Source organism: Microtus pennsylvanicus, chromosome 10 (genome assembly GCF_037038515.1).
Source record: "Microtus pennsylvanicus isolate mMicPen1 chromosome 10, mMicPen1.hap1, whole genome shotgun sequence".
In the NCBI taxonomy this organism is placed as follows: Eukaryota; Metazoa; Chordata; class Mammalia; order Rodentia; family Cricetidae; genus Microtus; species Microtus pennsylvanicus.
Window position 1 is genome coordinate 59,250,836 of NC_134588.1, and position 26,559 is coordinate 59,277,394.

Here is a 26,559-nt window from a genome sequence, read left to right on the forward strand (position 1 = left end):
CAACGGAGTTTTGTTTAGTCATAAAGAAGAAAATTATGTCATTTTTAGGAAAGTAGACAGAAGTTGGTACCGTATCAAGGTAATTAGATCAAATCCAAAAAGACACATAGCATATATTTTCCTTCATACATGGTAGCCAGGTTTTACATACATACACAGACAAAGACACACACACAGACATACACACACAGACACACATACAATGGAAGTATAAAGAAGAGAATTTGAGAAGAGTTAGGAGTGCTAGGTAGGTATACAGGCACTAGCAAGTTTTGGGTGCCACTGAAGATGGACTCCCTCTTGCCAAGAAGTGCCCTTTTTGTGCCCCATGTGCCGCCCCCTTTTTTGATAATACAACAATTTTAAGAAATCAGGGAAGGTGAAACACAAATGCCCTTCTCTGAAATTTAACACATGTTATCAAGGGGAGGAAGATGGGGCTTTATTAAGCCCCACCAGGAGAAAACCATTGCCTCATGGTAACATACGGTTATTTGATAGACTTATTTTTGATTTTTAAAAATTCTCTTTAGTATGTTGTTCTATTTCATGAGTTTTGAATAAAAGAATGAGATCTGAGGGTTTTTTTTCTCAGACTGAGTGGAGATATATTTTTAATTGCCCACAATCTAAGATTTCAAATACATATATTTCCTTTCCTTAAGAGTTCATCCATCTGGACCTGTTAATCACACAGCCAGAAGACCGCTGCTCAGGAAAGCTGGTGCTGCTGAAGACTGGTCAAGAAAGTGAGAGGAATAATCATCCCCTAGTGAGATAATGCAGTCAGGCCCCCCAGAGGCTCCTCTCTCAATGCACTTGCTTACAAGTCTCCACTGCTAAATATTTCTCCTTCCTGAGTTCTAACTCAGGAAATAGATATTTTTTTTCCTTTACTCCCAGACTTCTCTTCTTTGGATACCTGCCAAAATCCTAAGCATGCTTGCCTTGACGTTCTGGGCAGTCTCGCTGTATAGAGACACCTCCCACCATGTTGCTGTTACCATTTTCATCTCTAATTCCAAGAGCATGGCCTTCTCTATTCCCCTTCATTCTCTTCCTCTTCCTATGGAACTGCTGAGACTTATGGTTTCTTTGCTTTGCTATTTTTCTCTTAAACTTCTTGACCTTCTTTTTGAGTTAATTTTTTTAAAAAATAATTCCACTTATTTATTTATTTCTAATCCCAGGTCCCCCCTCCTCTCCTCCTGTTCCCCCTTTCCTTCACTCCACTTCCCATCTGCTCCTCAGAGAGAGTAAGATCTCCCCTGGGAAGACAACTAAGTCTGGCCCATCACCTCACTGAGGCAGGACTAAGCCCCCCACCCTCTACCTCATTCTGTTTGGTAGGCCGAGCAAAGTTATCGCCCCATAGAGAATGTGCTTCCTAAAGTCAGTTCATGCATTAGAATTATATCCTGGCCCCACTGCCAGTGGCACCATATACTGCCCAAGCTACACCGAGTTCATTTTTAAATTTTATTTTACCTATGAGACTGAGCCTGGAAAAGGAGACCCATGTCCCCCAGTGATACAGGGAAAGGAGGCGGGCAGGCAAGGGTAATGGCGAATGAACATGGTCAGTGTACTTTATACACCTTGAAAAAATTCTCATGAAACTCACTACCTTGTATTATACACTCACTACTTTATATTATATGCACAAGAATGAATTAAAGAAAGAATAATAGAGAAATGAAGTTTTGAAACAGTGAAATCCTAGCCAGGCAGTGGTGGCATATGCCTTTAATCCCAGCACTCGGGAGGCAGAGGCAGGAGGATCTCTGTGAGTTCAAGGCCAGTTTGGACTACAAGAGCTAGTTCCAGGACAGGCTCCAAAGCTATAGTGAAACCTTGTCTTGAAAAAAAAAATCCAAAAAACAGCAACAATAAAAGCAAAAGCAAACAAATGACAACAAAAACTGGTGAAATACTATTATATCACCTGTCAATATTCTTTCCTTGTTGGGATGGGTGACAGCTCTCCTACCCCCGAGTTATCATTTTCAACTCACTCTGCTGGTGGAGGAGCAATCACGTGTATCTCTGAAGTTCAAAAGTATTGACCAGATAAGACTATGCCAGGCTGCCTTCTCTCTTCCTTGCTGTCATGAATCACTGAGCAGGAACAAGCATCAATATATTCTTCTGTATTGGATAGAGGTCTCTCTCATTCTCAGCATAGGGTTTTTCCAAAGTGGAAGATGCCCACTGTGCCAGCTACTATCTTCCATATGTTCTGGGTGAGGATGGTGTTTTACCGTCTGTGGATTTTAGTATCTGAGGTGCTGACCTCATTTTGTATTTGCACCTACCTCCTTAACATGTTTTCATGTGCTTGTTGTTACTTTGCAGCTGGATATTGCCTTACCAGGGCTCAGCTGCTCTTCTGCCAGTGGCAGTAGTCTTTGCCTGGGGATATTTGCTTCCACTTGGTTGAGGGTAGTTCTGTGATTCTCAGGGTTGCCACATGCTTTGTCAGTGCAGGGGGTGGGGCTCTGAGGTTGTAGCTGTAGTAGTACTGAACTGAACTGTCTACACTTTCTGGCAAAGTGATTTTTGGGATTTCTTCTTCTTTTTCTTTTTCTTCTTCTTCTTCTTCTTCTTCTTCTTCTTCTTCTTCTTCTTCTTCTTCTTCTTCTTCTTCTTCTTCTTCTTCTTCTTCTTCTTTGTCTAATCCTCCTCCTCCTCTTCTTCTTTTCTTCTTCGTCTTCTCCTCCTCTTCTTCTTCTTCTTCCTCTTCCTCTTCTCCGTCTCCTTCTTCTTCATCTCCTCCTCCTCTTCCTCTTCCTCTTCTTCTTCTCCTTCTTCTCCTCCTCCTCCTCCTTTTCCTCTTCTCCTTTTTCTCTTTCTCCTTCTTTTCCTTCTCCTACTCCTTCTCCTCTTTTTCCTTCTCCTCCTCTTCCTGTTTCTCTTCTACTTCTTTTTCTGATATAGAGGGAGAGAGATATATTTAGGACAAGATATAAACCTCAAGGACACGTCCCCAGTAACTGACACCTATCAACAATGTCCCACATCTTAAAGTTTCTATCATCCTCTCACAATAGTCCCAAGAACTCTGTCCTATATCCTCAAAACATGAGTCTACCCTAGACATATTAAAATCTAACAATATACTTCAAAAACCTTAAAAACTCCTCTCGAAGACTCAGGTTTGATAAGCAAATTTGGTAAAGTAACTGAAAGTTATAACAATCAAGCCAGCACTAAGAGAGATTTTAAAAGAATATTACACAGAAAGGGAGAAGAAAGACAACCTCCTCCATAAGAACACATGGAAGTGTCTACTCTATGGTGGGAACAGATGAACAAAGAAGAGCCAGGAAATAATCAACCGTCTCTAACATAGCAAATAAGGGAAAAGAAGAAAGGAAATAACAACCAGCAAACTGGAACATAAATGATCACATCGCAAAGAGCAAACCCCTTTCAATGATGACATTAAATGTAAATTGCTTTTACTTACCAATAAGAAGTTATAGTCTAACCAACAAGCTTAAAACACAAGAACTATCCCAAACCAACACTAATCAAAAGAGGTAAAATTGGACACAATATATTAATAAAGGAAGCAATTCATCAAGAAGATGTAAAAACTGTAAACATTTATGTACTAGTGAAGCCTTCAATTTAATAAAAGAGACATTGACTCCACCCAAGCCAAAATCATTTGTTTCCTTTTAGTTTGGAAGACATTTCAAAATATGGGAGTGGGGATATGATTTTGGCACAGGTAACTTGTCAGGGCAGAAATGATTATAGGGTTTGTATTAAAGAAAATAATCGGGGGCTGGAGAGATGACTCAGCGGTTAAGAGCATTGCCTGCTCTTCCAAAGGTCCTGAGTTCAATTCCCAGCAACCACATGGTGGCTCACAACCATCTGTAATGAGGTCTGGTGCCCTCTTCTGGCCTTCAGGCATACACCCAGAAAGAATATTGTATACATAATAAATAAATAAATAAATATTTTAATAAAAAAGAAAATAATCTTGGAATTAGAAGCTTAATATTACTGTACAAATTGAAACATACAGTGCAGATCTGAGGACTGTCCCTGCTCCTGTGCTGTCCTCAATTACTCTGGTCTGGTTCACAGCAAACCCCATTGCTGCTTCCCACACTTAATAAAAGTGTTCTCTGAGCCTGTGGCTCCTCATTCCTTTGGGCAGTTTATGTTTCTGCAGTACATTTTCTTTCCTTGCTCTGTTAATGTGTGATACGACAAAGTGACACAGGAATAGAACACAACCATAAGGTTATATTCCAATTTTATTTCCTATATTTTGTGTCTGTCTCTCTGCATCTGCCTCCATTTCTCCCCACTCTCTTTTTATATCTGTGTATGTTCTACAAATATTTATATATGGATATTATATTCTTTCATTTCTATATGTTCTACATATATTTTTACATATGGATATTATATTCTATTTCTTTTCCATGTGTTTTACATATATTTATCTGCATATTATAATCTATTTCATTTATATATGTTCTACATATTTTATATACATGGATATTATATTCTATTTCCTTTCTTGAAAGATGACGTTCTGAAGTATAGAAGGTATATTATTCATCTATGTTATAGTGATATAGGTGATGAAGTAGAAGTCAAGAAAAAGAATGGTAAGCAAAGTATTATGGCATGACAGTTGGAGTTTAGAAGAACTAAGCCAGTATCCAGTCGGCACACATTCTAATCAAATTTCCCTATATCATAAGCATGATGTAGTGTGTTTGGTTTCTTGGTGGAAAATAGGCCCACTTGGTCTGAAAAAACCTGGGATAAAACCGGACTCGCTGAACATAGCGGACAATGAGGACTCCTGAGAACTCAAGAACAATGGCAATGGGTTTTTGATCCTACTGCACGTACTGGCTTTGTGGGAGCCTAGGCAGTTTGAATGCTCACCTTACTAGACCTGGATGGAGGTGGGTGGTCCTTGGACTTCCCACTGGGTAGGGAACCCTGATAGTTCTATGGGCTGACAAGGGAGGGGAACTTGATTGGGGGAGGGGGAGGGAAATGGGAAGAGGTGGCGGGGAAGAGACAGAAATCTTTAATAAATAAATAAACGGAAAAAAAGGGAAAAAAGAGAAATGAGTGAAACATGTATTAGAAAAGCAGAGCTAGCTCCAAGTCTTTGCATGCCAGGGTTTTTGGACTAGTGCCTACCCTGTGTTCGTTCGTGCTATCATATGTTACACAGTAAGGGGGCTCTTCACAATCAGTTTAGGCAAAACTCTGCACTTCTGCGGTTAAGGGTTGCAAGCACAAACGACACTTACAGCTTCATCATGCTCAGGAAGACATCGCATTACCATCCTGCTTCTATCTCACCTACTTCTCTTGAGAATTTTCTACTGAGGACTGTGAGGGGTATGGGTTCTCTTCCAATCAGCCTTTCAGCCAGGCAGAGGCACACACAAGTATACAAAGCAATAGAGAGCAGGGCTTCTCAGCTGCTTCCACAGGGCAATGGAGGGTGGGTGTGTTACGCCTGTGCTGCTGGAGGACAGAGTCCTGGAGCCGCTACCTCACTGGCTGCACTAACTGACAAGTTTCCTCGCTGCTCACTCACTGAGCCAGAGATATGTCGTTCAACTTGTTAATGTGTCTTTAAGTCAAACTAGTTTGGAAGCACTAGTGTGGGATGCCAGGAGACACACTAGCCAAGTAAAGTACCAGCCAGAGCTCGCTGCTCTTCTCACCCCATCCTTCCTTCTTTCTGTTCCCCCAGCACCACTCTCCTGGAGGTGGGCTCCATCTCCTTGGGCATGTGTAGTGGTGTGATTGCACAGGGAGATATGTGTACTTCATGTTTTGCATTATGGAATACCTCTTAGTTTTGCCTATACTATGTAGTTATTTTTCAAAAGCTAGTTTCTAATTAGGTAACAATTTTTTGTAACTGAAGTTTGATTTAGGAGGAGGAGGAGGAAGAGGAGGAGGAGGAGGAGGAGGAGGAGGAGGAGGAGGAGAGAAAGAGAGAGAGGGGGGGGCCTTGCTTGGAACATGCAACTCTAAATGGGATGTCTCCATCAAATCCTCACCCCTCTCAGAACTCAGGGAACTTCATGGAAGAAAAGAAAAGAGTGTAAGAGCCAGAGGGAAGAGGGCACCAGGAGAACAAGCCCACCTAAATCAACTGAGCAAAGCTCATATGAACCCACAGAGAATGAAGGAGCAAACAGAGCTTCTGAATGAGAGTGCATCAGGTTGTCTGCATGTGTGTGTATATATATATGTGTGTGTGTGTGTGTATGTATATATATGTGTGTGTGTGTGTGTATGTATATATATATGTGTGTGTGTATGTATGTATATATGTGTGTGTATATGTATGTATATGTGTGTGTATATATGTATATAAAGCTTTCAGTTTAGTATTTTTATGGGATTCCTGAGTGCTTGAATGAGTGGGTCTTGGGGCTCTTTTCCTTCTGTTGGTTTGCCTTGTCCAGGTTGGTGGTTAGTTTTCTCCTTTGTTGGTATGCAAAGCACCTTCCTTCTATTACCATGAACACTAGTCCATGGGGCAAAGGCTCTAGGTAGGCATCTGCTCAATTTCTCCATGTTTTGTGAGTTGTGTAGGTGTTGTTTTCCATAATAGGACCTTGCTGTCAGTTTGTGGAGAGCAATCGGTAGCCCTAGCAATAGCCTGGGTTGTTTAAGGGAGTTCCATGGTCCCCTGGTCAACAATTCAATTAGGTGTAACAATTCCCAGCACTGGAAATTCCATTTGGTGATGGCAGATGTCCAGCTGGGGCTCTGTTTCCCCTTATTTGGCATCCCATTTAGATTACTTTCATACATGTATGTATTTTATGAATCTTCTACTGTATTGTTTCTATATGGCCCCTCAAATAGCCCTTAGTTTTATTAGTTTCTCCCCATAACAAGGTAAGGAGCTGGGTACTTTGTGGAATATTATTTTAAGATGTATTACATTTATTTATGCTATGGAATATTTGTTTAGCGATGCAAAGGTATGTTGCATTCTTTTATGTTGCATTTGTTTAACTCTGTGAAGCTGAGTTACTTTGCCTGTCTAAAACACCTGATTGGTCTAATAAAGAGCTGAACAGCCAATAGCAAGGCAGGGGAAAGGATAGGCAGGGCTGGCAGGCAGAGAGAATAAATAGTAAGAGAAATCTGGGAGGAAAAGATCAAGGAGCTATAAAAGAAGGGGCCAACCACCCAGCCACACAGTCAGACATGGAATAAGAAAGGAAAAAAAAAGATATACAGAAATAGTGAAAGGTAAAAGCCCAGAGGCAAAAGGTAGATGGGATAATTTAAGTTAAGGAAAGTTGGCTAGAAACAAGACAAGCTAAAGCCAGGCATTTATAAGTAACAATACGCCTCCATGTGTAATTTATTTGGGAGCTAGATGGTGTGCCTCCCAGAAGAGCCAAAAGAGTAAATGAACAACTACTTCAGGGTACCCTTTTAATTTTCACTTACTGAATTTTCCATTTTCTGCCTTTTTATTTTCATCTACTAAAAGTTGTTTATTTTCTACAGTTCTATAGACTTACTGCTTTTAGTTATATCTCATATCCTTTTGTTCCTGTCTTTGCTAAACTTCTTCTCTGAAGCCTGTGCCTTAGACTTTTTTCTATGAGGTCTGAGAAACCATAAATTCCATCTTTGTAAAAACCAACAACTTCATCACCCAACAAAATTATTTTGTCTTTATCAAATTACTCTAGCTTTTTAACACTAAAGATATTTTCCCCCAGTAGAGATGTTTAACTCCTTTATATTTTTTTCTGATAAAAGATGTTAATGTAATCATTGCTTCTTTAAGGATCATTTTCCTTGATGTGTACTTAATAATTTTGCTTTATCCTTGGTATTTCAAATTTTCATTATATCTTAAAACTTACTCTGCTCAAAATTATGCATGAACCTGCAGAATCAGGTTTAGAATAATGTATGTAAAATACTCAATCACGCTGTTTGATTACTGTTCCAGGTTGCATCCTCCATCAGGATCTCCCATCACCTGTGTGGTGATCACTCACCCTCTTAGGAAGCTCTCTAGGATGTGGGATTGCACAGCTTCCCAAGCCAACCTATTTGATTATGGACGCTCCAATCACTGGGATGCTCTTCAAGGCTCAGAGCAGAGCTCAATTTCTCTAGAATCCTCTCTCATAAACCCTAATTTTGTCTTCTTAGATGACATGGGATTAGTACATTTCTTTAAGTGACAATTTCCAGATGTTTGAATAGCCAATGTTGAGTTTTCTTTTCTTGGTGAAAATCTGAAGTAAAAGCAGGAATAAGTTCAATGTGTATCTTTAAGAAATTCTCTTGGCAACAACACAGACCATACGATAATCGATTATCATGCCTCGTGACAAAGATGCTCCGCAGAGATTACAGGGGTCTTGGAAGGTGGTGCTTCTGGTGGCTGAGAAAGGAAGATGGTGAATTCTTATTGAGACATGACTAAATTTAGTCACACAAAGGTAGGAATCAGCTTCATATGATTTTATGCGACAAAAGTTGGTAAATTTGCTGAGGGAAAATATATTGAAAAGTTAAATGAGTGGGTATTTAAGAAAAGTGTTGACAAAGTACTTTAACCATATTACTTTTTATGCAGATATACATTTCTTGTAATGTTATGTTACAAGACAATGAAAATGTAGAGCAGGCCAGAGGCAGAAGCATCACACTGTGAACACTCCCAAAGACGACAATAAGGATTAATGCATGTCATTCCCTTCAGAACAGGATCAGGGTTCGGGTCATGCTACACCTGCAGGTGCCATTTCTTAGTGACTGCTGCTGACTTGAGAAAGCAGGACAGAGGAGAGCAAGAAAGAGCTTCCGGCAAGTTCTAATTAGTACAGCTTAGAATGGAAGATTATCTGTGATTTGATGTTGGGGTTGGCCTTAAGTATTGTCTACTTGTATGTCAGGTTTCTGATCTTCAAAGAAGGGGCCAATGTGCTGTGGGATAATGTTTTTGTACGATGTAAAAGTTTGTCACTCTTCAGTTTAATAAAATGCTGATTGGCTGGTAGCCAGACAGGAAGGATCCATGGGGCAACCAGACTAGGAGAATTCTGCGAAGAGGAAAGGCAGAGAGTCAGATGCCAGCCAGTCACTGAGGAAACAAGACATGTAGAAAATGAGGTAACGCCATAGCCATGTGGCAATACACAGACTAATAGAAATGGTTAATTTAAGATGTAGGAGCTAGCTAGAACTGTACCTGAGCCACTGGCGACAGAGTGCTGTAAATTAATACAGTTTCTGTGTGATTATTTGGGTCTGGGCAGCCAGTGAACGAATGTGCAGACTCTGTTTATGCCAATGAGTAAGGCTGTTCATGGAGGGGAAGGAGACGGTATTGACTTGCACTAAAGTTTTGTTCTGAATCTAAAGAGTAAGCAATGCATTGTGTTTCAATTTACTTAATATATGTTGTGATGTTGACACAGGTCCAGTGTCAAAGGTCCAAGGCAGAAGCCATTTGTTGTGGCTCTAAGAAATGATGTTTGGACTGAATACTCCGTTCAATTTTTCCTCAGTGCATACCTAGGCTGGGGTAGATTTACATCCTCAGTGCATACCTAGGCTGGCTTAGATTACTGTAGCTCAGTAAAATGATTTGCTGCAAGAGGTATATGTGACTTCAAGATCATTGCCTTGAAATCCTTAACTAAAGGCATTGATAATGAAACACAGGCAAGAAGGAAGTCTGAGAAGACACTTTTCTGGTTCTCAGTGTGAGTTCAGTGACAGAATTAGATATAAACAGAATTTGGCAATCCCCTATGTAGTACTTTCCCCCACTGCTATAAGCCAGGTACATCGAATTTCTACCAGTCCTGAATCTGAGATACATTTGAGGCTTCACCAAACAAAAGTCTATCCTAGTACTGTTGATGCGTCTCTGGAGCTTTCTGCCCAGCTTGCAAGTATTTCCACTGGGGTTTCCTTTGTAAAGCTCTTGTTTATGGCCTTTCCAGCCAGGACCAGGGCCTGCCTGGTGAGTGCCATTCTTTGCAGGAGCTTCCTAATCTTGCAAGTTTTACCATCTCCATATTCTCCTTGTGGCGTTCCCTTCCCTCCTCCCCTCAGGAAGGAATTTTTCAGTGTGCAGGAAATAGCTGCACAACAAAAGGACTAAAGAATGATGGGAAATGGTTTCATAGGGAATGGTCTTCTGCAATCTTCGTGTCCCAGAGCATCAAGACCAAGGCTGTCATGGGAGATATTTTCACTACTGTGTATGGTCACTGATTAGAATTTCCCATAGAAACCTCTTCCTCATTTTAGTACATAAATTATTGCAGAAGATTTTTTAAATTATTATTTTTTATTTTCAATTTCTTAAGTCTACATAAGGGCTGAAAGATTACAGCTATGAACAGCTGCACAACTTTTAACCAGAATCACAAGTGGTGGCAGTTCCGCCCCTAGCATTTTCCTTCTGTGTCCCTTGCTCTGTCCCTGTCCGTCCCTTACATGCAGATAAACTTATACATCTATTGCAAATAAAATGTACATACCACGGTACTTAACTCCTACTTTTGCCTACCTCTTAGAAATAAGAATATTCTGCTACATAAATATAATATTATTATACCACACAATATTATCAGTAATTCAATAAGACCATATAATAGTATATCTTAAAATCCCCTCATTGGTATTAGAATCGTCATCCAGGGTTCCGATACTTTCATCTGATCATTATGGCACTGCAGTTCAGCTTTCCTTTGGAATGGAGCTAAGATTTATTGGGAATGTCGGCCTTTCTTCGTTTTCTCAGGTTCTTCTTCAGTTTCCTTCAAGCCCAACCTTCCGGCAGCAATGCTAGACAGTGGCGCCGGCCTTCCTAGTGCACCAAACCAGGAGCTGCAGTGCCGCAGGTTGATCTGCAGCACGTTTGCAAGTAGAGCAGTTTGATTACGTGACGAGTTGATGAATTTCCTATTTCTCTATTGAAGATTCTTTGTCAAGAGGGTCCAGTGCCGGGCACTGGCTTATAATCCCCACACATTGTAGTAAATTGCATGGATATGAGGCCATTCCAGACGACATGCACATTGAGACCCCGTCTTAAAACTAACAACCACGCAACCCAACACAGCTCGAAACAGCTACGATTTTCGGGGTGGGGGAGGTCAGACTGTTTTGAGACCATAAGATGTACTTTTAAGGTTTATTCCTGGTTACATAGTCTGCTCTTTTATTAAGTAAGGTTTACTCCTGGTTAAATAGTCTCTCTGATCTTTTATTAAATCAAATTCATCTCACTTTTAATTATTATTCATGGCCACGTTATAGATAAACTTCTCCAAGTACTTTTGGAATGAAACGGTAACAATCTGCACCTTTTCACACCTCCCCTCATGAAGTCATTATTGAAAGAATCTTGTTCTGCGTCTGAAAATTCATTTGTGAACTAGTCTAACAGACACGTTTCTCCATATTTAATAGACCCTATGACATACAGTTTAAATAGCAATAGTTTACTCTCTGGCTTCATAAATATCTATGTCAATACGAGGTTAACGACTTGTGATTTGCACGATAGCTAACAGGGAAACAAAGAAAAAGAAGACAACACCGATACTTTTGACCCAGAAAAGACGAGAGAGGGAGGCCTGAGAGGGTTTGAGAGCCCGGGTTCTCAGGGGTTTGAGCATTCTTTCTCTCTGAGTGAGGATGGCTGCCCGAGCCCCAGCCCATTTCCCGGGGCCCTGGAGACGGTACTGGTAGGAGGTGCAGGGACCGCAGAAAATCTCCTTGGCCAGCTTTGTATCCCAGAGGAAGAGAGAGAGCAGGTTGGGTTTGACCCCTAACTCCGAAGCAATTTCATCCATGTAGTCGATGAACTGAACGTGACGAAAGTCTTTGGGGCTTTTCCTAAAGCTGAGGTGAGAAGAGAAACATAGAAGCATCAGGTCTCAGTCACGGGGCTGTTCCCTGACTTTTCAGTAGAATTTGCTTTTACTGGCTTGTTGATTTCACTATTTTTCACTCATTAAATCTTAATTTCATACATTTGCCTCCACTCCCTTAGCATACTATGGCCTCCCAATACCTGATGTAAAATCCCTGACGGCTTTAAAGTTCCCAAGTGTTCAGGAGAGTGACTGACATATATAAAAAGAAAACACTTAATGAGTGGATTCCCCTCCTAGTCACAGAATCCAGATCCATGGTACAAATCAAATTAACAAAGAATATATAAATCACAGTGTATGTGACTCCATTGGTCAATTTATGTTTTTAAGTTACATAAACTATCTTCTCCATATACTGATTCTGTGCACAAATTCTTTTTTAAAAAGTATTTATTTATTTATTTGTTATGTATACAATATTCTGTCTGTATGTATGCCTGCAGGCCAGAAGAGGGCGCCAGACTCCATTACAGATGGCTGTGAGCCACCATGTGGTTGCTGGTAGTTGAACTCAGGACCTTGGAAAGAGTAGGCAGCACTCTTAACCACTGAGCCATCTCTCCAGCCCCAAATTCTTCTTTTGAATATCCCTAGATAGTCATGAGTTACTATTTTCAGAGAACCAAAGGCTTGAAGACTAAAACCCTCTCTACAAGCAGGCACAGTGGCACACATTTGTAGTCACAGGACTCAGGAGGCTGAGGAAGGAGAATCACGAGTTCAAGGTCAGCCTGGGCTACATAGCGAGTAGGGAACCATAGGGAATGCCAACATCTACCTGCCAGGCAAGCTGTGTCCACCGGCCTAATAGCGGCAAGACTTGTGGGGGTGACTAGGGGCCCTCTGAATGGATCTGAGGCCTGCTTCGCAGGAAGACGTTCATACCTCCTGCTATAAACCCGGTAAAAACCCCGCGGCTAAAGAGGCAGCAGGAGAGAATGCGCTGTTGTGTAGTTAAATTTGCGTGACTCCAAACTGCCTTCTAAACATTTACGTTTCCACCATAAACAAAGGCTGCTGCTCTCAGCCTTAATTGGACAGTTTCTGTAACGAGGTGATGAATTCAGGGACGCGTGGTGCTGAGAACCACAGGATGCTCGGTGCTCTGCCCTGAACAGGGCGTTTGCATTATCCCCTCCAAGGTTAGGAGAATATCAAGGGAGAGGGGGCGGAAAGAATGGGAAACCAGCCGATGAAGAGAAGGGCTGCAGAATGCTGTCTTCTGGATCTCATGAACCCTCCTTCGTTTGTTCTGCCATTTTAATTTCTTTAAAATTATCCAGGGTTACATACGTGCCTTTTTTTCTTTTTTTTTGGGGGGGGGGGCGGGTTTCGAGACAGGGTTTCTCTGTGGCTTTGGAGCCTGTCCTGGAACTAGCTCTGTAGACCAGGCTGGTCTCGAACTCACAGAGATCCTCCTGCCTCTGCCTCCCAAGTGCTGGGATTAAAGGCGTGCACCACCATCGCCCGGCCATATGTGCCTTTTCATGCAAATATATAAAGCACTTTGGGCATGACTCCCTGACCTCACTGCCCTTCTCTTTATTCCCTATACTGCACTCAGTCCCCTCAGCCACCAACAGTGTCTTGTTTCTGTTTTCACGTCACCAGCACAGATGATTTTACATATCTATAATATCTAGGACCCACAAATGAGAGAAAAGTACAAAACAATGTCTTTTTCACTTACGTCCGTATTCTTGCCAATGAAATAACTTATTTGTGTTTAAGGCTAAAAACTCCATTGCGAATATAATGCACTTTTCCGCTATCCCCCTGGACACAGGCATTGTTTCCCTAACCTAGCTACTGTGACTAGGGATGCAGTTAATATGCTGTGCAGTTTGGCTCTGTGGTCTGTGGGCCTGGGGTCTTTGGGTTAACACTGAGAAGCGGCATAGCTGGTCGGTCTAGGTTTAGGGAGAATTGCATTCTCCTCATCATGCAGACACAGTGCTCTGTGGTATTTTAATACGTCACATCTGATTTATATTTCACAATAAGACCCATGTTTAGAAAAACCTGAACACGATCTCACTGAACTAAGATTATCTTCTTAGGGCTCAAGTAGGTGCGAACTATAAAAAAAGAAAACAAAATCACATATCTCCCCCGGAACAGGTTTTGTTTGTTTTAACAAAAAATTAAGTTCCTTACTCTTTGGCTATTTTCCGTCTCTTTCTGTTGATGTCAGCCATCATGTCTTTCTTTGAGGGCAACTTTTTCAGTCCTGAGAAAACAAGAGATTGACATGAGGACCGAGGCACACAAATAAAGAAAAAAATGAATTAGAAATAGAATAGAATCATCAGGCCTTTATACAATTTCTATTTCTATTTCCATCCATTTGTATGCAAAATTCAAGAAGTCCTTGTTTTTTACTGCTGAGTAATACTCTAATATGTATATAATCCATACTTTCTTCATCCATTCTTCCGTTGAAGGGCATCTAGGTTGTTTCCAGGTTCTGGCTATTACAAACAATGCTGCCATGAACATAGTTGAGCATATACTTTTGTTGTATGATAGGGCCTCTCTTGGGTATATTCCCAAGAGTGGTATTGCTGGATCCAGGGGTAGGTTGATTCCGAATTTCCTGAGAAACCGAAACACTGCTTTCCAGAGTGGTTGCACAAGTTTGCATTCCCACCAGCAATGGGTGAGTGTCCCCCTTTCTCCACAACCTCTCCAGCAAAGGCTATCATTGGTGTTTTTTATTTTAGCCATTCTGACAGGTGTAAGATGGTATCTTAAAGTTGTCTTAACAATTTCTAATCAAAGTCTTAAGTGTAAAGAATTTCAAAGGAAGAGAATTTCCTCTCCACCGTAATGTCCAGGATGTCAGTTAGGGAGACCAGCTTTCCCTTTAAGATAAATAGCTGTTTAAACTTTTCTTAGTTTAAATGTACACTTAACATCCCTAAATACTATGAAGGATGCTTAACATGTCTTGTAATCTTCCAAAGATGCCCAGGCTATACTGGAACCTGACTCAAAGTTTCTCTTATTTGAATGTTGCTTAGCATTGAGCTTACATCCCAAATGCAATGTTTCTGTCTTTTGAGTTAAGAACATCTCTCAGTTTTCACAGTGCATTCCTGAAAGTAGACACTGATGGAAAATGTCTCCAACAGCAATGACTACATTTTGAAAGGAGAACAAGTAATTGCAGATGGGAATTCTGTATGTGTAAATGTGTCAGGGACAAGGAAGAGTCAGCAAACAGAATGTTACATAACACTAGGGAGGCAGGACAAAGAGTGGTAGGCACGCTGCTTATAAACTATCTGCTTGGTGCCTCACGGATCGCACAAGTACCCTCAAATATTTCAAAATACGTTTCAAACACAAGCATGCAAATCATGAAAGGGGCAGAGCTGAAGAATTGAAATGTCATGTAGGACTTTCAGTCACTGCCAGACACTTATGCACACCTTGTGAAACAGCAATTATTCTCCGACAATATAGGAAATGGAAAGGTGACGCACACTCAATAAAATACACGTGCAAGCTTGTCCAGACGTTACTGCCTATAATAATTGTAAGTGGCCATCAATACAAAAATGCTGTAGATATGTATGTCCATATGTCCGTATGCATATATTGAGTAGAAAAGAGTATGGAGTGCTATGTATTAAGTGAAGAAAATGGCCGTAAAATAAGGGTTCAGTTCACACGATTGTGAGAGAAAGGAGCCACACACTGCACAGGGCACATCTCCCAGCATTCTCCTCCCGTTCTTCCATGTTCTACTGCCACGGTACTATACTTTTCCTTGTGTTGCAGATCACAGGCTCCCATTTAGCTTGTTCCTGCACACTTCATTTCGGCCAACCCTTTCCCCACCCACCCTTTCCTCCCCCGCATCACTCCACTGTCTGCTTGAACTTTCCTGTCCCAAATATTCTCATAATCTACTATTCTATTTGTGCAAAGGAAGAAGACAAAATGGCTTCACTACACTTCCGTGGTCAATGTATATTTCCGTAAACCTCGCCCTAAGTTGGTTTTCTGCTGAGAAGCAGTAAATGAATAGACAGTTGTATTAAAATATAACCCCATTATAATTTTTTTTGCTTTTGTAAATTTTACTGTTTGGGTGTTTTCATTTTTAGTAGAATTTTCTTAAATATGAAATATAAACCTTCAGGAGAACCCAAAATCATTTCATTTATTTATTTGTTTGTGTGTTTATTGGTTTCTCAAGACAGGGTTTCTCTGTTTAGCTCTGGTTGTCCTGAAACTCTCTCTGTAGTCCAGGCTGGCTTAAAATTCACAGGGATCCACCTGCCTCTGCCTCCTGAGTGCTGGGATTAAAGGCGTGCGCCATTACCGCCTGGCTATAGTAGTTCATTTTTAATGGTCAAATTTCAGATAATTTTATCTAATGAGAGAGATCAACGGAATAGAAGACCGCTGAGTGAGTCTTAAATCACAGAGCATTTGGAACACACTGTAGTCGTGGGAGATCAGTACATACCGGTGAAGACTTGCACAACCCATCGGCTTTGGAGCTCTGATGTAGGGATGATGGCGCCAGCTGGCTGGATGATGCCAATGAAAGCTAGAGTCGGCTTCTCTAACCCAGGAGGGAAGACGAATTTAAACATGGAGTACTGGCTGTCCACGACAGTTGGTTCGTCGTGCAAGAAAGGGAAGGACAAAGTGTAGCCCGTGGCAAAGATGACAACGTCTACGGTCTCCTCAGTTCCATCCTCAAAGATGACCGATGTTGAGGTGAACTCTTTCACGTTTGGTTTTATCTGCACTTTTCCAATAATGATGCGATTTGGCAGGTCATCACTAAACACCGTTCGGTGGTCAAGAATTCTGTGTATTGAGAGATGAATATACGACTTCTTAATTAAAATGTAGTATAGGCAAAAGCTCTGGAAAGGGTTGCATAGCTTACACCATTTTTATTCTTCTTTTCAACATCCTCAGAAGGCAACGCAGTTCATTAGGAAAGACCCGATTTTCTGGTTCAGAACTGAACCTCGATATTTGCTCAGTCTCTTACCCCCTACGGGGCCTCGGACAGACCATAAAACAGTTCCATCTCACTTCCCTAGTGCTAGAACACTAATGATGATGCAAGACCATATCAGATTTTACCTTTAGATAATAATATTTTTATAAAGAATCAAATGTGTTACTTGTTTATCGAGACAGAAATGTACTATGCACTCCTGACTGACCTGGAACTCACTTTGTAGCTCGGGTTGCTCTTGTACACACAGATACCACAGAGTTCTGCTTGTCTCTGCCTCCTACGTGATTGAACTAAAGGTGTGCACTACAATGTTAAATTTGATGTATTTATTTATTCTTGATACTATGTAAACTAGGTTGACATTAGTTAGTCATTAATATTTCCTTGCATTTGTTGGTTAATTATATTTATTTGCTTATTTATGTGAGTGTGCATGCGAGGATGTCGAGGTCAGAGGACAACATGTGGAAGTTGAGTCTCTCCTTCTACTACCACGTGGCTTCGAGGTCCAGATTGTCAGGCTTGGTGGCAAGTGTCTTTATTTGCTGAACTCCCTTCTAGCCCCAGTTGCTAATAACGTTAAAGACCTAAGGAATGAATCTTCAATGAGAATGTTGGTGATCAGTGACAGTGAGACCGTTCATAAATTTCAGTTTAAGGTTTGAGCTATGAATTAGCTGTAGGGAATCAGAGTCCTATGGCACATTGACACAAAAAGAAATATTATTAAACATATTTCATAGATTGTAGATACTTTATTTATAAAAAGAAACCTGTAGTCATAATCTGACCTAAGTTTGGATAAAAACTGTGTATAATTTCTTCTATGTATCTCTTAACAATGATATTCTGTTTTCATTAATTTAAACTTTTATTCTATTTTTCCCTGGGATTTTAAAAATTTACATTTATTTACTTATGTGTATGTGTGCACATCACGTGTGCCACAGTACACGTGTGAAGGTCTGATGTGGGATTTCCCTCTGGAGGTTGTGAATATGTTTTATTAACATTGGTTAATGAATAAAACTGCTTTGGCCAATGGCTTAGCAGAGCAAAGCCAGGCAGGAAATCTGAACAGAGATATATAGACAGAATAGGCTGAAACGACATGTAGCTGCTGAAGGGGAAAGATGCCCAGAACCTTCACTGGTAAGCCAAAGCCTCGCGGCGATACACAGATTAACAGAAACGGGTTAATTTAAGATATGAATTAGCCAGGGATATGCCTCAGCTATTGGTCAAGCAATGTTGTAATTAATATAGTTTCTGTGTGATTTTTTTCAGGTCTGGGTGACTGGGAAATGAACAATCGGTCTCTGTTTACAGAGGTGAGAGAGTAACTTGTGAGAGTCAGTTCTCTCTTTCCATCATGTGGATTGAGGATGAAATTCAGGTCATCAGGGTTGGAAGCAGGAGCCCTTCCCCACTGAGCCAACTCTCCAGCTATGGGGTCTGAAACTTCAGTACAGGGAGCGACTTAGGATGAAGAGAAAACAGGACCAAGAGTGAACACACAGCAACATCAAGTCTTAGATGTCGGTTGGAAGAAAGAAGAAAAAAAAAATAGAGGAAAAGCAGCCATGAACACGGAAGAATTAGAGAAGGAAGACAGGGAATGGTGGGCAGGATTGGGCCTGAGAACCGGCTAGTGTAGAATGAGATGAGAGAAAAAAAGCTAAGAATTCTCAAGTAGAGAATGAGTTTTGGGAAGATGTCTATACACACTGCAGTGACTGAGGCTAGGAGTCAGGCAAAAGGGATAGGACAGAAAGACAGGCCAGGTGAAGAGATCAGTGGCCACAGATTGTTGTATGTGGATAATAAATTGTGCTGACTGATGATGGCTTTGACGGTGAGCATGGAATCGGAGTTCTTAATTTAGAGAGTGAACGTGAAGTCGTCGACACCCGATGGCAAGAAAGCAGGAGAATGTGACAAAGCGACCTTTTACGAATTTCAAGTAAGACAAGTTTTAAAGTCTCTACTTCCCCTTTCTGCACAACTCTTTGTGCACCTTGGTGGGCAAACAAAGAACCCTCAGTAGGAAGGAAATAATTTGGGTATTTGCTATAAAAACAAATGCCCTGAGAAATGAATGCTATCACTTATCCCCTTCATGGACTTAGGGACTTAGTCCAATAGCTTAAAGATATTGTCTACTTAAAATTCCAAACATTACCTGTGCTGAGGCTTCAGTCCATAATTGGCGTGGTCAAACCTCAAGTTTAACTTGTTCTCTATTTGCCTGTTGATCAGGAATTTGGGGGAGATCTTTTGGACAGCTCTATTATAACGAGTGAAGAGCGTGGCGTCCATAGGATTCCCGTTATCCCAAACTCGGTTCCATATCCATGCCCCTCGTCTTGTGCTGAGAAAAACCTTAAAGAGAGGAGCGGTTGCCTAGTAAGTATTTAGCTGCTAATCACTCTGGTCTCACATCTTTGGAGTGTTTTTTTTTGTTTGTTTGTTTTTGTTTGGCTATCAAGGGAATGGAATTAACTCCTCGTATTGCCTTGTCCACCTCGCCAGCTTCTTTTCGCTGCCCCTACTTTATAAAGAGATCCAATTACTGGAAGTCATTTTAGTTAATTTAGCGTATGTCATGAGTCTTCTTTCCCTGTGATGTTTGCTTCAGCTATGTTAGATGTCTGGAGCATGTGAAGTCCCAAAATATGGGGAAAAACCTACAACACAATAGGTTATTAAGTTGAGTGTTAGTTTGTATTCAGATCCCGTGTAAGTTCTTTCGGGTGAACTTTCAAAGTGAGGGAGAGCATGGGAATGTGGCTTCTAGGACTGAAACACGCCAGGTACAGAAATCCACGCTGGAGTTTTCTCACTTTTTCAACTGGAAAATTATGTTTGCAATGCAAAAGAAGGGAAGGTACATGTTGATAAGTAGTTTGTTCTATTTTGTATGACTTAACAAAATCTTGAAATGAAGTTTTTTTTTTATTGATGCTGTAATCATTAGAGTGATGCCGTTGTCATGGAGATCTGTGGCTCATGTGCCCCAGAATCATGACATGAGTCACTTATTTTACAAAAAGTGCTCAGGATTGGAAATCTTGTATTGTTTTCGATAAAGTATGAATCAAAATAAGGAAGTTAATTTTGAATTGTACGGATGGCCTTCCCCACTCAGCAATACTCACTACGGAAGGATGGTTCCTCTTCCCCTATTTTCTATTTGTTCATAGTTCAGTGGAGTCTGTGGAATTTTTCCCTTTTTCTTAACAACTTCACACACACATCAACAATATATCTTAAATGCTCAGATTTGTGTATATTCATTGCTCTTTAAACTTCATTTCCAATATGAGAACAGTGTCTTCTGTAAGATTCATTTCACTTTGAAATTTCCCATGTAGCTCCCTGTAGCTAATTCTAAGTTGCCTAACTCTAGTTAGATTGTTCCTTCCACGACTCCAGTGCATTATGGTCTCGGAGTAGGGCCACTTGGGATTCTTTATTCTCTTATGCATATTTAGTCCATAGAAAAGCACGTCCTTGCAGTTCAAATGGGAACATCACTGCTAAAGCCGGAGGAAGCCTACACTCACACATTCTCTTCCGATATCAAGGTTACACCCAAGAGCAGAATTGACACCAGACCTGTTCAGCGACGCGACTGATCTCGCTTGCCACATCTGCTCCAGAATTTCCAATGCCAACCACGACCACTCTCTTCCCCTCCAAGTTGCCTGGGTGCTTGTATTCCCAGGTGTGGAAATAGCGGCCTTGGAACTGGGTGATTCCTGTGAAGGAAGGAGCCAGATTCCTCAAGTCACAAGCAGAACTGGAAAACACTGGTTGGTAAATTTCATTCCTGAACTTGAAGTTCACGTTACTTAATTCTCTTCTTTGTACTTGGACCTTGTGCAACTATTACAGAATATTCTCCACAAAGGAAGAAAACAATCAACAGCAGCGACTATTCAGCCAAAACTAAAACCAGAGCACATTTTAAAAAGTAGTCAATAAAATTATAGCCATTTATGATGTATTCAATGTGTCAACTCTTTGCCACCTTCTAATGTTGTAGTTTTCTCATTTTCTATTCAGTGATGTGAGACTTTTTCTTCACTTTTCATATTTTGAAAATCGACAAACTTGTAAAGATGCTTAGCAGGATACATCAGTGTCATTCAAAAGCAATTGAATGGCAACCACATACACAGTTTTAAGCTTCCCAGAATCCCAGAAGTGATGAGAATGATAGCAATTCTTACTTCATATTTTACATAACTCAGGATACTCTGAGATGCTAACATATAGTTAATGTAAGGTTACTAATGTGATTATTTATATGCACCTACTGTGTTTTCTAAGTGTGGTGATTAGTTTGCAAAGGAAACATCCTAATTTTGTGTCCTTCACATATCAAGTGGTCATCAGTGACATTTGGCTAGTGGCCACTGTTTTTAACACTACAAACCTGGGATATTAGAAGTTTCAAAGCATTCTGAAAAAAATTATATTGTAAAAATACAGTTGCCATAAATTATAAAGTTCTACGATTGCATTGAGTGTGCCAAAGACTTCTAAAATATCTCCAAATTTTTATTCTCCACTGAATCCTACTTCCATTGTTTTATTGAGTCTTTATCATCATCATCTCTTAAATGGACAGTTTAAACTCTTTCTCATTGATGCTCCTGACTCAACCATCTTCCCCTATCCATTAATGTAAACTGATCTTTACACAGTACAAACTTGATTATATACTTGCTTTTCCCACACGCATGTGCATTCACTCATGCGTGAGCATACACACACACACACACACACACACACACACCCCATAATGCTTTTCCATTGACTCTTATACACTTCTTCCAACCAAGGCACCTCAAATGGGTGCCAATCCCTGAGCTCTCCCCACATTATCCCCATCTTCTGCTTTTTACACACAGTTTCCTCTTCCGTGAAAGTTTCTCTCAGACCTTGTTTGTCTGAGAAACTCTGGTTTCCAGTTCAATCTTCACTTCTATTGCTAGATCTTCCCTCTGTTTTATGAACTTACGACACCCTCTCTTGTACCCCTCTAGATAAACACCTGCGTCCAATGCCTAGGATAGGATAGGCATTGAGAGTACAGAAAGAGATGACTGGCAAAGGGGAGCATTTCGGGGTGAGGTAGAAACCCAGTGCAAGGGAAACTCCCAGGATCTTCAAGGGTGACCTTGTATACAAGGATATACAAGCTAAGACTCCTAGCAATAAGGGTATGTAGCCTGAACTGGACATCTCCTGTGACCAGGCAAGTCTTCCAGTGGAGGGATTGGGACACCAACCCAGCCACATAACTTTCAATCTACAGTCTGCCCTGCCTATGGGACACGCTGGGGTAAGGGTGATCAGAGATTTTGGGAGTCGCCAACCAATGACTGGTGTAGAATGAGAACTATGCCACCAGAGTGAGCCTACCCCTGACACTGTCTGGAGAGCCAGGATCCACAGACTGGATAGCCTGGAGACCTAGGGTAGGACCAAACATGACTGGCAAAATATGCCAATGTAATGATGCCTAATAATATTCTGCTATACTCATACATTGGTGCCTAGCCCAATGGTTGTCAGAAAGACATCACTCAGCAACTGATGGAAACAGATGCCAAACATTAGGCAGACCTCGGGGAATCCTGTACCTGAGAGGGAGGAAGGACTGTAGGAGCCAGAGAGGTCAAAGACACCACAAGAAAACCCACAGAATCAACTAACCTGGGCTCATAGGGGCTCACAGAGACTGAACTGACAACCAGGGAGCCTGCATGGGACTTTCCTATTACCTCTGCGTATATGTGACAGTTGTGTAGCTTGGTCTTTCTGTGGGACTCCTAACAGTTGGAACAAGGGCTGTCTCTGACTCTTTTGTCAACTTTTGAGACCCTACTCCTCATCCTCATACTGGGTTGATCTGTCCAGCCTTAATATACGGGGAGGGGCCTCGTCTTACTGAAACTTGACACGGCATGTTTGGTTGATATCCATGGGAGAATATCACCTCTTTTCTGAACAGAAGTGGAGGAATGGATGGTGTTGTGGTGGGGGTGGGTGGGGCTATCACTTAGGAGAGGTGGAGGGAGGGACTGGGAGAGGAGGAAGAAAGGGGAAACTGTGGTTAGGATGCAAAAATTAATTAATTGAAAAGAAATAGGATTCTAAGAGTCTTCTCACACACACAGCAGAGAAATACCTGCAAAATCCTGTAGAGGAATATGCTTCTCAGTGTAGTGGCCACTGCAGACCATTATCCCATCAAAGATGTATGTTTTCTGCGCACCATCAGCTTCCACCACAACGTCCCACTGGCCAGAGGATGAAAAATCAGGGCGTTTCCTCACTGTGCACACCTTTGTCTAGGAAACAAGGAGCAAAGCCCGAGTTCTGGGACATTCTTATCCACTTTTGCTTCTTTTCCCTCCTGTAGAATTTTATGTTAAAGTAGGTAAAGTAGCTCTCTGCACGGCTCCTGGGTGGTTAGGAGTTGTGTGCACATAAGGTTCCTGCAATGTCCATTTTTAAAATGCTATGACTTCTTAGAGCACAAAATGCATAGGTTTTTATTTCCTATAACCTTTATTTTTACTTTACAAAATTAACCAAAAATTGGAATTCAGGTTCCAGCTGGGATGGTGCTCATCTGGCGGGGTAGCTGGCTCTGGCAGAGCAGACTCTGCCTCGACCAATGAGCATGTGGTGGGCAGGTTTCACGTCTTACCTGGAACTGGATGTGTTTCATGAGCCCGAAGTGCTTGGCGTACATCCTGAGATACTCCATCAATTTGGAGTTGTGCATGTAGTTGGGGTAATGGTCGGGGATGGGGTAGTCACTGAAGGCTGTCATCTCCTTGGACGTATTGCAGGTCAAAGATTTGTATATCCCAAGCCTTCCATTTTCTGGTATCTCCTAAAGAAAACAAAACAACCCTTGGTTTCCAGAATGTGTCAGGGGTGACCAGAAGTGTGGTGTTTGGTATACTTTTTTTTGAGAAGTTATGATTTGGTTTTCAGGTGTTATGATAGTCATTCAGCAGGATGAGAGAGTTAGTCTCATCTCCTGATGAAAGTTCTCTTGCTTTAGTTCTATTTATAGAAAGTGACTCTGTGGTAGCAATAATTATTTTACAACAGAAAACAGCAGGCTCTAAGGATGCACATAAACTGAGACAAAAATAGCTCAAAGAAGGTTTGGAAGGGAGACTCCCGGTGGACAGAATCTGCCTCACAATGGAAGGGATTTGTTTAAGAGAATATGTGTGGTAGAGAATAAAATGCTTATTTGTTTTGGAACAACAACAACAACAAAAAGAGTCATGCAGCTATGAGGTATATTAAAATATAAAAAATGATAATGGCAGAAATAAGATAACTGTGGTGCGTTCGTAAGAACTGTTTTCAATGATCCTGTATTATGCTTCACTAAGACTCATTGAGGTGGAGATTTCCCTTCCACCCTTCTAACTTCTGGAACCACTCTGGAATGGACCCACTCCTTTAAGTTATTAAAGATGATTCTGTTTGTAAGGAAGCACACCTTTCATGGTAGAGACATGTGTTCCCAGTAACTAACAAACAACACAAACAACATATAAAGTGGTTTTGCGATATGGAAAAAAATGCCACAACTAATAACAAGTTTTCTAGAGGGAGAATAACTTTTGCATGCTCTTGGAGTTTCAGCACTCTGATGCAAAATTTGCATATCAATATCCTAAGTGTTATATGTGGAGTTCCCAGGGGCATGAAACAGTAGGATTGGGCTTGTGCCACAAGGAATCTCAAATTTATTTAAATATTTATCACTAATTTGGAAAGCACACTTAAGAAATAATTTATGTTATCAGTTTTATTTCTTAGTTGAATAGAAACAACTCTCATACACATTGATGATGTCATGTTCTGAAAATATTTCTAAAATTACCTTATATTTCCACAGCCCTCCGATGTCATTGCTCTTTTCAAAACACGTAGGTTCTAGTTCTGCCTCCAAACAGGTCTTAATGGCGCCCAGTCCGCTGACTCCAGCCCCAATCACTGCAATTTTTTTTACCGTCATGGTCCCTTGAATTAAGAAGAATTATTTCAGCGTACTTCTGAGCAACAAAACCAAGGTTCATTGCTTTGTCAGTGTCCCACCCCCCTTCATTTTAGCACTGGCATATTTTTGGGCCACGACTTTAACTGCTTCTATCTTACCTTATATTATCTTAGCATACATATTTTATTTTAATTATATATGATATAACTATTTTTCTCCATTTCAGAACACTACACACCCACATATTTAAACAACAGCAGATGGGAAATCTTCTTAAAATATACATTTCTCCTGAACATACAGAGATTTTTTTTTCCTTGTCATTACTCCCTAAACACCATAGTCAAAAGTCTATTTAGGGGAGTTGTTGGGTATTACTAGCAAGGCAGACAAATTTTAAAGTATGTGGATTGACTATATGCACACGTGTTGCTACATACATAGGACATGAGCACTGCAGATGCTGACATCTGTAAGAAATCCTAGAATCAATCGCCTGCATGTGCAAGGGACGACTGTGTGGTCATTTTTAATAGAACATCTGATCAAAACAAGATTTGCAATGAATTTCAAGATGATAAGCAACCCTTTATTCTAGAAACATTCCAGATTTTACTATATTATTAAAGATTGATTTTAAACAGTCAGGTTGTGCAAGAATCTGCTTACTAATAGCTAGCAGGGTGTACAAGGTTGCCATACGCTTTTGTTGGATCGTTGTACCACAGTCCTATTGTTGCATTGTTTTTTACTCTATTTTAGCTCTGTTCTGTACTTGACTTCCTCCCACTTAGGTCAGATGTAATTTAGCACCTGCATAGAGATGGAAAAATAATGGGAAGATCGAATAATAATCTGTCCATTGGGTTTTAAGTCTCTTGGGTGATGATTGTGGGAAAAGACAGTGATAGTCCACGGACCTAGGGTAAAACCAATACTATGGGTCTAAAAGAATAACACAGAACCAAAGAAAAACCAAAAACCCATAGTGATAAAATGACTCCTAATGACATTCTGCTGTACGCATAGATCAGTGCCTTGCTCAGCCATCGTCAGAGAAGCTTCCTCCTGCAGCAGATGGGAACAGATACAGAGATCCACAGCCAAATAATATGCAGAGAGTGAGAGATCTTGGACCAGTCAGCCCTAAGGAGAATGTCTCCATCATATCCTTCCCATAGGGGCTTAGGGAACTCCAAGGAAGAAGAGGTGGAATGAGTGTAAGAGCCAGAAGGGATGAAGGACACCAAGATAACAAGACCTTCTAAATCATCATGAGCAAAAGTCATATGAACTCAGAGAGTTTGCAGTAGCCTGCACAGGGCCTGCACGGGGCTGCACTGATATCTCTTGTCTCTTTAACAAAGAACCTCTTTTTATTTTATTTATGTAATATTTTTCCATTTATTTTACACATCGACCATTGTTTCCCCTTCCTCCTCCCCTCGCATCCCCCTCTTCTCACTCACCCCCATCCCCTTATTCTCCTCCCCTGTCTCCTTTCCCTTTTAATAATGAAACCATTATGTGCTGCTAGGCTTGCAAAGCATGGGCTTTACATATCAGCTCCC

General features: G+C 40.9%; 1 protein-coding gene across 1 annotated transcript; it reads right to left on the bottom strand.

Annotated features, from left to right (window-relative positions):
- Positions 1–11,549: 11,549 nt before the first annotated feature.
- Positions 11,550–25,006, bottom strand: LOC142858131 (flavin-containing monooxygenase 5-like). Its single transcript, XM_075987340.1, has 8 exons — positions 24,872–25,006; positions 23,669–23,857; positions 23,144–23,306; positions 20,560–20,702; positions 19,124–19,323; positions 16,429–16,778; positions 14,106–14,178; positions 11,550–11,913 (listed from the first exon to the last, which is right to left on the bottom strand). The coding sequence occupies exons 1-8, from the start codon at positions 25,004–25,006 to the stop codon at positions 11,550–11,552; spliced, it is 1,617 nt and encodes a 538-aa protein (XP_075843455.1).
- Between the last annotated feature and the right edge of the window lie 1,553 nt (positions 25,007–26,559).

Excerpts from the sequence above, each read along its gene's own strand:
- LOC142858131 (XM_075987340.1), bottom strand. The coding sequence starts at position 25,006 with ATGACGGTAAAAAAAATTGCAGTGATTGGGGCTGGAGTCAGCGGACTG. Across the intron at positions 23,307-23,668 it reads TGAAACACATCCAGTTCCAG|ACAAAGGTGTGCACAGTGAG; the intron begins GTAAGACGTGAA and ends CTTGTTTCCTAG. Across the intron at positions 19,324-20,559 it reads TCAGTCGCGTCGCTGAACAG|GTTTTTCTCAGCACAAGACG; the intron begins GTCTGGTGTCAA and ends CCTCTCTTTAAG.